The sequence below is a fragment of the Rousettus aegyptiacus genome, unplaced genomic scaffold (assembly GCF_014176215.1).
Source record: "Rousettus aegyptiacus isolate mRouAeg1 unplaced genomic scaffold, mRouAeg1.p scaffold_m13_p_8, whole genome shotgun sequence".
NCBI lineage: Eukaryota > Metazoa > Chordata > Mammalia > Chiroptera > Pteropodidae > Rousettus > Rousettus aegyptiacus.
Window position 1 is genome coordinate 106,911,035 of NW_023416311.1, and position 12,956 is coordinate 106,923,990.

A 12,956-nucleotide genomic window follows, 5' to 3' on the forward strand; every position below is an offset into this window, starting at 1 on the left:
GTGTGACTGGAATTCCGAAATGTTGCTTCGGTTACTGTAAAATTCTGCTGGGCTGATGTAAGCATTAAAAAACAACGACAAACAAACAAACAAAAAACGAATGCTCCATCCATGAGAAGCCTCCCAGAACACTAGGGAGGGAAATATAACGTGAGAATTTTCTAGTTTATAATTCACCATTTGTTCCTTGTTCTGATATTGAAGTTTACATATAATACGCCTCTTGTAATGAAAGTACAATCAACTCCCAAACTATAAAAGCCTTTGGAGAAGAGAAACTCGGATACGTGTTTTTCCCATGGTCGGAGCTTGGCTTTCGTGCAGAGATTTGGAGCCTACGGCTAATCCCATGTGTTTGCTAGAAACTGGAGTATGTATCTTGAAGGAACTGAAACAAAACAGGATTCCCATTCATCCTCCCTCCTCTGGCTCTAGCTGGCTAGCTGCCAGGCCCGACGGCGGGCGGTATCCTGTGATACACGTTGGAACCGAGTGCATTCGAGCCCCACGTGGGAGCCGGCACTGCTTTGTCTATCAGTTGCCTAGATAATTCATCAGTCACCAACTGCAACACCGTGCGTTTGGACTATGAATTTCTTCTGCCGCCAATTAACAAGGAAATTATTAATAGTAATTAGGTCTGATTTATTTTCTTCCAAGGTTTTGGAAATAGCAGGTGGTCTTTAAGATTTTACGAAGGAGAGAAAGAACAGTGCCGGTTTCCAGAGAAGCACCCTATCTAGGACCGATCGGGACGCATGGGGTTTAAAAGTTAATCGTGTTTCTTCGGAAATCATAGAATGCCTTTTTTTAATTAATTCCCCAGTTTAGTGTAGGGAGTGAAAAAAAAGACAATTTAAATTCTGAAAGGCCTGTAACATATTTGTGTGATACTATTTGTTGGCCCCAGACGGAGACAAGCTAAATTCCATGTCGCTGACCTACTGGGCTCGCAGTCACATCAGCTGGCTGGACCCTCTCCGGCCTCCATCCATCTGCATGTGATAACCAGACTCCCTTTTTTTTTTTTCTTTAATGCCTCCCACATTCCCAGCACTATACTATGGGTTTTACACATATCACATTCTTAACTTTTGCAAGGTCTCTAGGGAGAAAATTTTAGTAATATCCCCGCTTGTAAAATGGAGAAACTGAGGCTTAGGGAGACTAAGTGATGTGCTCAAAGTCTATTTAATCTTCCAAATGTCTTCATTTGGGACAAGAGAATTTACATAACTTCGCTGAAGGGCCTGGACTGAGAGCAGCAGAGCCTGGCTGCCGGCCACACGCTTCACCCCTGTCCCCTACCTTAGGGCTTTGCCCTGCAGCCCTTTAGCCATTGTAGCCCCGGAAGTGTTTTTATGATAGCTGTAAAATCATACTTTTGATGAAAATAGTTAAAGCGTAAAGATACGTGATGTAAGAAAGAAGTAAACATTCTAGTTTTGCAGCAGGGATGTTACAGCCTCACCTGAGGATGTGGCACAGATACGTGTAGGGAACACAGGCCGCGGACTGCAGGGGAATCGGCTCCACAGAAAGTTCTGGAGGGAGCGGAGTTGCTCCCCGACCCACAGCAGCAAGGGCCGGGTACCAGGCCCTCAGGTACACGGGCAACAGCGGCCTGTGGCAAAGCTCCGTGGGGCACCCCTTCTCACCATTTTTACTGAATGTGTTACATTTCCACAGTGTTTAGGACTTTTGACAAAGGTCGTTTTATTTTGCAGCCGATGCCTCTTCTTGCGACGTGTCTGCATGCGAAACCACACACTGAAAACCACTTTAGGTCAAAATACAATTTTAGGTTATGTGGACATCATAAATATAAAGCCCTTTGTTCTCTTCTGCTGGCTAGAATCAAACATCAGGAATGAAGCAATTTATTTCACAATAGTTTTTCCGGCTTCTGTTTTAGGTGCATTGCTTAACTTGAAAGCAAACGAACAAAATCTCATAGTTCCTTATCTTTATTTTGTTTTGAAAGATATCGTGAGCAATAATACAGCACATGATACGGTGTAGAGAATTGATGCTCTGGGCATCAAGTTGAAAAAGGGAATAAGAAAATGTATTTGAACAGGTTCATAACAGAATAGCTATAGTAATTGTGTGCTTTGTGTCTGACCTGACCTTAAGAAAACTCTCTAAACTTTCCTATATATATATATATATTTTTATTATTATTAGAAATAGCCTAGAGATGAGGAAGGAGACTTGTCTTGCTGGAAATGAAGAGAGTGAAAATCACATCTCAAGGGATTCAAAGGTCATCCTTTGATTTGAACTAGCACCCTCCCCCCGCATCGAGCTCTAAGAACGTGAAAGTTCTTGGTTGCTTACTTGACATGTTCAAGGCATGTCAACCGTGAAACATTATAAAAGCGATATTGTCATTTTTCTCGTATGCAAAAGAGAGGGGGGAGATCCTTATATCTAAACCCATTCTTTTTTCTGTCATGTGTATATATCCTGCAGAATCGTTTTGCATCATTTCGGTTTCAACTATGAGTGATTCTAACAATGATGAGAATAGTATGTAAAACCGAATCACAAGGATTTATCTCAGGATTTAACCAAACGTGTTTTTAAATGTAAGAATCATGACTTTTTTTTCTGTTCCTAGTATCAAAGGTATTCTAAAATTAATTTTAACATTTTGTCCTCATTTTCCATCATATAGTATGACAGTAGATATGCAAATGGAATTTCCCTTTTACTCCCTTTTATACTCATTTCCCTTTGTCTCCCAAAGAGGCCTCCCCCATTCATGAATTTGAGTACAGCTTTGTAATCCATATGCTTACATCCTCTCCCTGTACACACACACACACACACACACACACACACACACACACACTGTGTCAAATATATTGTGATGAAAGGAAATTTAACTTTGGATGATGAACGCACAATGCAATATGCATATGATGTATTATTGAACTGTACACTTGAAACCTATATAATTTTATTAACCAATGTCACCCCAATAAATTTAATAAAAAAATAGATAATAGTACTGTGTAGTAAAAACTACTGTGTAGTTTTTAAAGTTCCCATTTTTGGGATTGTGTGATATATTTCTCATGTACGATTTGCATTTTTCACTTTATATTTTGTTTTTCGAGAACTACCCATGTTGGCACATAGGTATCTGGCTAATTTATTTTAACGGATGCATAGTATTTAATCCGTGTGTGTCATATATGATATGTAATCATATTTATGCATTCCCCTATTGCTGACCACTTCCGTGCTTTCCATTGCTTTGCTGCTGTGGACAAGGACGTGTAGGCATGAGAGTCCCATACGAGTCTCCCAAGCGCAGGTGCATGGCTTCCCCTGGAGTCTCTACCCAGAAGCAGAACCGCGTCCTGATTGGGTATTGCGTGTAAAACCTTACCAGGTATTGCCTCATAGCTCACCCAAGCATTTTACTAACATTGACGCATATACAATGTACGAGAATTCTTATTTGCCCATCTCCTCCCCAACACTGAGTACTGTCAGACTTTCTAAATGTTTGACGGCCTGTAGAGCATAAAAAGATATCTGATGCGCATTCCTTCAATGGCTAATAGGGCTGAGTATCTTGTAATGCATTCAGTAGCCACGCATTCTTGATTCTTTTGCTATGCCTCAGCTATGCATAGATTTGTTGACTTCTATTAGATCTTCTCATCTCTGTCTTACTGACTTGTAGGAGTTATTCGTACGTTCTGGAAACTAACCCTTTGTAAGTCATATGCACTGCAGAGATCTTCTTCCAGGATGTGGCTCAGATGTCCTCACCATAAAATATTGTGGTGTTAATATTTTTGTTCTTATCACACAGAGGCTTAATCTTGATGTAGACAAATGTGTGAATAGAACAGAGTTCAGGATGTGGTCACGATCCTGTCTCTGCTACTTGCTGGCTGGGGAACTTCCAGCAAGTTCTTTAATATCTTTTTACCTCAGTTTCATTATCTGTTAAATGGGAAAGCATTATTTCTCCTAAATGTTTTGGCATGAATATTAACTATAAATCAGAATATTGCCTGGTATAAAGTAAGAGCTATATAAGTATTAGCTATTAAAATTAGTGCTTTTAATATATTGTTTTTAAAACTGTTTCCTAGCATCCCTGGTTTATGTGCATATTAGAGATATGCTTAACGTCTAAGTATTACTTATAATAGTTTTCATTATATAGTTTTCTCACAATATTCGGATTGTGGAACTTATATATAGTTATGGTTAAATACATATAGAGTGATATAAATTACATTTATATTTTTATTTAAGATGCTTTCTATTTCAAGAAAGAGCATTTCAGTAGTGAAAGCCACTTTATTTCCTGATATTGAACATGCATGTAGTTACAACAGCTTCAGAAATGGCTTTTCTATTATGCTAAATTGAATTGTACAATTGGGAAAAAGTTCACCGTGAATAATTCCCAAACACCTGAAAGAGAAGTGTCAGAGACGCAGGTATAATCAATGTTTATTGAATGAATAAATAGTCTGTTTGCTTCTTAAAAAATCATCCACCTTACAGCAATTTTTATGGGATGGAATCAAGAGCATAAAATATGCAATTGCATAGAATCCGCTAACAGGCAGAGTAGAGTGTGCACTCAGAGGAAATGAAATCCAAACCAGGTTTCTCATGGGACTTCAATTTTCTATGATCATTCATACTTTTAATGCATTTTAACTGCACTAAAGCAATCAGGAAACCATTTAAGTGATTAATGCTCTGTGTCTGCCCGAAAGGAAGGCACCTCCGCTTAGAGAGGATAGTTCCATGTTCGCTGCCAATGACATTTTTTTCAATTGCAATAAAAAATGTTTCTTCCTGTCTGTTGTATCATAAAATAGGAACACTTTTGAAAGTAAAATATCATATAACAGTAACAAAAAGTAAATATTATATGATAGTGTGGAATGTCATCATCCTGCACATGAAACCACCCATTAGTCCAGGCGAGTGGATAAATCTCGAAGGAGGAGTGTAAGGTGTGTTCCACCTGATTTGTGCCATAGTGACCAGGACGTCTTCTAGCTCCGTAGTATGGAAATGAAGATGGGGAAGCAGGAAATGCCTTAGGAGCTCAAATAATGGCACATTCCTGTGTCATTCGGTGCGACGTTTACTCCCGGGAAACACCCCTCCAGTGTCGGTTTTAACACAGCAGTGTTCGCTTCTCACTCGTGCCTCGTCTTCTCTGGGTTGGCAGAACTCTGCCCTCCGCGAGGTTATTCGGGGGCCCACGTCGACACAGGGCTAAGCACAGAATGAGAGTGAAGACCGTAGGCCAGCCCTCTGTGCCTTGGGCGGCAGGTGGCGTTTGTCCTTTCCTCTCGCAGACTTTCACATGACTCTTTTCTGTGCGAGGGGGTGGGCAAGTGTGGTCTTGGATGTGTCTGCAAGGGGAGGAGGGTGGGGCTTCGATGGGCCCTGGGAGAAGCTTCCAGTGACTTGTTTGCTCTGTTGCTTCAGGTGGGAAGTAGCGTTAAGTGTGTTCCCCTCCACGACTTCTGATTATGCGTCAGGACACATTCGTTTAAACCTCCGCTGAGCTCCTCATGGTCTGTGTGGTCAAGTTAGTTAATATCAATAATCCTGTTCTTCCCCATCTACCAGAAGAGATTTGTGGCTGTCGTGAATTGGCAGAGCCCTTAGTAAAGGGCTGTGCTGAGAAACGAATGTAGCAGCGTAGAGGTAGCAGTAAATCAAGGAGGATGAAACGGGACGTTATCATCGTATCAGAAAAATACTGTGTCAGTTTCTTGGGGCTGCCATAAAAAATTGCCACAATTGAGTGATCTAAAACAAACGAAATTTATTATTTCACTGTTTTGGGGGCCAGAAGTTCAAAATCAAGGTGTGTCGGCAGGATTGTGATCCGTAGGAAGCTCGAGGAGAGGACCCTTCCTTACCTCTTCCAGCTGCTGATGGCTCCAGGCGTGGGCTGTCTGTAGTGGCAGAAATCCAGTCTCTGCCTCCATCTTCACATGGCCTTCTCCTCTGTGCCTCTCTCCTCTTCTGTCTCTTATGAGGACACTTGTCATTGGCTTTAAGACAGTCTCATCTGAATATCTGTAACTTCATTACATCTACAAAAACCCTTTTCAGATCAGGATTCTCAGTTTCTCGGGATCTGATGTGGACCTGTCTTTCTGGGGAAAGGTGCACCATTCCACCTACTACAAATATGAAAGCATTTTCCACTTCTATATTAATGCCACTTACTAAATGAACATGGCTCTGCAGTTTTTAAAATATTGATTATAGGATTACATTTCTGTTTTAAGTGTTAAACTTTGGAGTTAGATGTTTCTGCTTTTTTAACGTTATATCTTTTCAATGCAAGGAAAAGTTGCATTGGACTGAATTTATAATGTTATCACTTTACGTTTTTACTGTCTGTGGCTCTCATCCTTGTAAACCCATTTTCCAGTTTGCTACAATGGCTTGGCTGCAGATCAAGCAAGGTACCATATAAAAGTCATATGTCCCTTAAGAGACTACTCTTGTATTCACTTACATCAATCATGGCTTTTCTGAACACTGATTTATACCAGAATTTTCCTCTTCCCCCGTAAATGTATTCAGAATTCATCTCGGAGATACAGATTAAAGTTCTAAAACCCACTTGCTGTTGTGAAACTGATGAGCTATTCATAGAAGCCCCTTGATCAGAGCAAAAGATGCAGTGGAATACACATAGAAAATCATTCTCCAAATGATGCCTGTCAGTAATTGGCATCCAGATTTCTCAGTTATTGACATATAAAAAGGGGCATGTCAGAAATATTTGCGTATATTATGAACATTGTTTATATTTATAAATTTTAAATTTGTTTATATATTTAATAAGTCATTCAAAATGAATCCATGTTGCCCACACAGATGAACTCTGTACAATATTTTTTGGCGTATCGTGTATATGAACACCCCTTTCTACTAGGGTCATTTTAAAAAATGAATTTGTAGAGAATTTCCAACCTGTATAATTAGTTAGTGGTAAAGTGTTGTAATTTTTAAATTATTTAATTTAAACTGTAATAATCAACGGAAAGGAACTGTTCATATGATATGTCTAAAAGAAGTTATATGTTTATCTTCTTTATAATGAAAAAGGAGAAAGTTATTTCTTTCTTAATCCACCTTGGAAAGTCTACTTGAAACTCTTCAGACTTGTATTTTGAAAGAACTAAAATTGGGTAGAAACGGTATGTAGAAACTATTGCACTCTTTTAAGGAATAATAAGCATAATAGGCCGAGCTTTGTAAAAAATTAAAATAAAAATAATGACTGGACCTCATCCATTGAGAGCATGCTAGTACATGCACCAAATGGAGTCAAGGTAAGGCTCTATCAAACTGGGCTCCCTCCTCTCAGTCAGAAATCCCAGGAAGTGCGGCGGAGCCAGGGTGGCTGCCCAGCGCGCCTTCGCGGGTTGTGGTCTCGCGGCCTTGCGTTTCTAACCGACGCATCACTCCTGTGTATTCTCTTTTTTTTACAGTTCAGCAGAAGAGCAGTTTCACTGGCAATCGCAAGGTAAAGTATGGCTTCTTAATGAACCCTACGCGCACATGTATCTCTACGGACTGATCTTCTTCCAAACTTTAGGAAGAGACTTGTGAACATGAATATGACAGTACCTTGAGACTAAAATTCAATGAAGCTGTTGGCGACAGCTCCCCATTTCACAGGAGTTGTGTTGTCACAAGTCCCTAGTTACTTTATGCATGGAATTGGTCGGTCTTAGCTTTTAATACTGGTTGGCCGAGGAATGCTTCATAGAGGTAATATCTTCGGTTAGGACACTCTTGATTTTTAAATGATAGCCTTCAACTTCAATACTAACGTTATCAAGGTTTTGTTCCTGACTTTAAAATATTGTGTTTCAGATGGTCAAAAAGACATCGAAGATGAACTCACGACAGGTCTGGAGCTGGTGGACTCCTGCATTCGATCACTGCAAGAATCAGGAATACTTGACCCACAGGGTTATTCAACAAGTGAAAGTAAGTCGAGTCAAACGACGGTCTTGAAGACAGAGTATAAGAATATGATGTCATTATTTTTGCTACTATAATTAATATTATGAGACATATCTGATAGGACTTCAAGGAGTGTTTATTCTTTTTTATCCCTTTCACTCTACCCTCAGGTACTTCCTTCCCAAATTACCTCACCCCAACCATCATTAGATCATAAACTCTCTTAAGTCACTTAATAGCATCTAGATTTTTCACCAATTATAATCGGTGATTCTCACCTGTCTGATGTCCTTTTGGGCTTCTAGACCAGCACATTGTAGAAACTCCTCATATATGTGTTTAATCAACGTAGTGTCTCTTTTAAAATTAATTGATAATGTTTTACTCGTACAGATCATTGTTGGTAGAGATTTTGAACAGTACAGCAATTCTATAACAAAATGGAAAAAATTTATGTAACATATGCAGTACTATTTAGTGCTATGCTATAGAACTATGCAATAACTTCTTACATTTCTACATTTAGCTATCTTGCATTGCAATATTAATCTCAATAAAGAATTTAAAGATTTCTTTACCTCCACTTAATTACATATTTTTCAACCAGAATGGTTGAGATTTAAAACTAAAAGTTCTATGGGTTGAAACGAGCCTCACTTCATAAATCATAGGCTTCTCTTGACTTATTTTAATAAAACCCCACAAAAAGCTAAAAATTAAATCATGAAAACATGTATTACCCTGATAATTTCTACATTAGAAATCAGTGGAGCATTTTATTCCTTAATTTAAAAAATATGTCATTCCCTTGAATACTCCTCAAGGTTTTCTATAGAAAAGGAAGATATAAAAATAAAAGAGTAAACTGATCTGGGAAATGTTTAATTTACTTATTAGTTCATTTTCTCTCTAATCTTTGCAATTCTACTGTTAGGATAGTATAATTAGTGTAGTATAATTCTACTATTAGGATAGCATATGAATCATACTGAATATTCAGATATATTTAAACCCATATGCATCTTTCCAGTAGAACTTCTATAAGTAAGATACGTGATTTGTATGATCCTCGTTCTCTGTATTTTATATTTTACAATGTAGGATTGTTACCTATTCTCTTTGGGTCAATAAATATATTTGTCTCATAGAGGTAGTTGTTGTTAGAACTACATTTAATTAACATTTGAGGTACTTTGTTTATTAGAGAGTACTAAAGCAGAGATAAAATAGTTTATCTTGATAGGGAGGATAATATTGGATATCTCATTTTTCAGTATAATAATAGAGAAACACTATTCGATTATGAGTTTAGTTGGAGGGTTAACCTTTAATATGCAAAAAGTATAGAAAAAAGAAGGGAGAATAAAAAGAGGCCAACAAATTAAAAAGAGATATCAACTCTATGAACCTATAAGCACAGTGAACGCTCCTTTGAAAAGAGTAAAAATTCAAGTTTGTAGTAAACAGAGAAAATAGTAATGTGACATTTTTGAGACACACTAATCTTAATGAAGCAAATGTTGACAGTAGCGGCAGCAAATGCAAAGAACACAAAGAGCGGGATTCGGAAGGAAATGTGAGATGGAGTGAGATTTCTTGCAGAAGCACTGAGCAGGGCTGAAGAGGACTTACGTAGTGGCAACTTATAAAGATGTGATAAATTCATACTAAAACCTCGCGGGCATGCATGCGCTAAACCCAGCACCTGAATGCCAGAACAAACATGAAAGATTAAAATATTAAGAATGAAAGAAGTGGGTGAAAAATATTGCGAATGTGTCCATGTATATTTATCAGAATCAGACCGAACAGCTGAAGAAAAAGCCATAGAAATTTGGAATAAATAATTAAAAAATTAACACTTTAAATTATTTTTTAAAAGTTGTATTTGTCAAATGATAATATACATTTGTTACATAGGTCCAAGGAATATTTACAAAAATTGATCAGGTATTTTAGATAATCCTAAAAATTAAAATATGTAGAAAGGCACTGTCTTTGATAACAATCCAGTAAACTTAAAAGTAGACAGTAAAAAAGGAAAAACATAATCACGTTAATTAAGAAACAGATTTTTAGATCTACTGAATCACAATTGGTAACTGCTGAGTTTGGTTTTTTTCAGAAAGATTAGTTATGTTAATATGTACTGAATTATCTGTCTGAAGACTCCTACGATTTTAGTTGAATATTCCTTTTGTAAACCTATGCTTCCTCGTTTGAAGATAGGAAAGGATAGAAAGCAAAACAAACAACAACAATACACACACACACACACGCACATGCACACACACACACGCACACACACACGTGACGAAAGCACCACCCAAAAGTTATGCCGCAGGAGCTGAATCACAGTGAAATGTAAAATATTGTTATTCTTAAGAAACATTTACGTGTTCTTAGCATTTTCAGAGTCACTTTGAGGCTGAATTAATTGAGTAGAATTTAAGAAATGAATTTGTAAAATATCAAATAGGTAATAACTCTCATTTGGGAGAATCGCTAATTGCTCATTTTAAGTACTTGTGAAATAGAAATGCCAGTTGCTGTTTGTATCGGTTTCAGAGTTCACATGGGAAGTAGAGTCTACTCCAATGAGTTTAACTGGAGAGAATTTAATTAAGGGACTATTTACAAAGGCAGGGGCAAGATGAAGGGAACAGGACGGGGTGCCTGCTGAGGTACTCAGGGAGTAGCGACAGACAGAAGTCCTTGTCACCTCAGTCCTGAAGGAAGCCTGCAGGGACCCTTACCAGCAGCATCAGGAGGCATGGCAGGAGCTCCGAAGGAAGGAATAGTATCCTAACCTCTCTCTCCTCCTCATCTTCTCATTTGCCTCCCACTGGCCAAATTCCAAGGGAATCTCACGATCAGTTTCTTTGGGGAAAGGGGTGGAGAATGACTATGGGGAGCAAGGGGAATAACCAGCTGAACATTCTTCCAGCCACTGGAACAGTCTACCATGTTTATATTCTTGATAAATAAGCAGCATATAGACACGTAGTGGCTCTTTGACACATTTTATCTAATTAGCGCAAGCCCATCAGATTCTGCTAGTCCCTTGATTTTGTGGTTATTCGATCAATGGATTCGTTAGCTTGAACAGACGTGAAATAGCTAACGCTAAATCGCACCTGGCATGCCGCCCTCGAGAGCCAGTCTCTTAGTCCTGGCTCAAAAGGACTAAAACAACCCTAACTGCCGTTTGAAACCAGCTTGAAAAAGTTCTGCATGGCCACCAATCTCAGCCCCTGAGCCCATAGCACTTGATTTGTTGTGTTTAAAAGCTTTTGTTATTTTCCTTTCCAAGGTGTGATTAAAATAAAATTTGAATCTTAGCGAACCCATCTTCTTGACCCTAAAGCTGGCAATGATTCTAATGTACTGTGAACCAGAGTTTTCAACACTTGGCGTTTTTTAGAAAGTGCCATCCTAAATAGTATGTAGATCATGCATCCAACCTTTGCCACCCACTGCTATTGTGTGACTGCCAGCTGTGTAGTCCCAATTCTAACAAATACATGTCACAGAGTCACTAGGAGAATTGCTGTTGCTTTGCTAGGAAAAAAAAAAAGTTACTGACAGAAGCTCGGGGCCGCAAGCATGTCACAAAATGTATATATAGCTTGACCCAAACTGCTGTGGACCAAGTACTTATTTTAATCCATGCATCTTTGGAGATATAAACTCAGAGATAAGAGCGATTACATCTTAGCCAAAAATATTTGTCAGTCAAAATCAGAATTAGAATGGAAAACTTGGGAGAGAAGGACTTATGTATTTATAGAGATTGTTAATTTGTTTAAATATCATACTTTGAAATAGTAATTGTCTGTTTCTGTAGCATATTAACAAATTGAATTTCTACCATATTCTAGAAAATAGTAGGAAGAAAATCTTAGGCGCTTAATACATCCTCGGTGTTATGGCGAAGAAAGGAATGTTATCTTATTCTGAGTTTCCAAATCTGAATATATTCAAAACACCAAGTATCAGTCATATAAGGTACCATTCTGAGCAGGTGAAATCCAAACAGAGTAATTATATGTAGTTTAACAGAGGTGAATGTATTATTTACTGTTGATTTATAGTTAGTCCGTTTCATTCAGTTACTGTAAATATAGTTAATTCTGTGTGAAGGGAGGTCCATTGAGAGGTCAGATTATTAAAATGCTTCAAAATTAATTCCATATATTTTATGCAATAATAATAAAGGTGAGAGACATCCTTGCGAAGTGAATATTTCCATAATTCCTAGTAAGCGTGGCACCAAAGGATGCAGAAGTGGTTCAGGAGTGTAAGGTTTTCATAATCATTAAACAAATCAAAATGAGAAACATATTAATCATGTGGCTGACAATATTGGAGTCGTGCTCAGGGAAAGAGGACAGATTTGTTTGATTTTCTGTGACGGTGGCAACCAGGTCCTTAGTCAGACCAGATGAAGTGTAGAGCCTCTGGGTGGGGTCACAAGGTAGACCACGCTGCCATTGGAGCCAGAAGCCCTGGATTCAAGTCCTGCCGCTTCCCCCACTCCACCAGTGACTGAGAACGGCCACCTGGACTCTGGAGACCCAGAGGCCTTTCCTGGAAAGACATTTATTCAAATTACTTGAGTTTATCCTCATCGTTGGTTCTCTGTGAAATCGCCTCATCACATGCCTTTTGATCCAAGTTTTGAAATACAAATGAGAAAGTCTCCTTTCCAGAAGTTTATCATGGTTCCAAGTCTAAAATCGTCTTTAAACACCAAATGCATCCATGTGTTTCCTTTCCAAATTCACTCATACCACCTCCCGCACTGCCTTTGGTGCTGTAGCTCTAAGGGGAAGTTAGCAGTGGCAGAAACGGAAGGTGTGAGCAAAAGTCAAGGGAAAATGCCCAGGTGTCACACACAGGGCATAGGACTGTCCCTCCAGGGAGCCATAATTATCTTTCCTCCCAGATACTGTCTCTAC

The 12,956-nt window shown here is 38.6% G+C and overlaps 1 protein-coding gene across 4 annotated transcripts in view; it reads left to right on the plus strand.

The window, feature by feature from the left end:
- The window catches only part of CTNND2 (catenin delta 2), a 751,200-nt gene that overhangs the window by 388,750 nt on the left and 349,494 nt on the right, over positions 1-12,956 (plus strand). For all 4 annotated transcript variants that reach the window (XM_036225698.1, XM_036225697.1, XM_016163669.2 and 1 more), the window contains 2 exons: positions 7,515-7,549; positions 7,903-8,019. In XM_036225698.1, the coding sequence (XP_036081591.1) occupies positions 7,515-7,549; positions 7,903-8,019 (152 nt within the window). The remainder of the gene's footprint in view (positions 1-7,514; positions 7,550-7,902; positions 8,020-12,956) is intronic.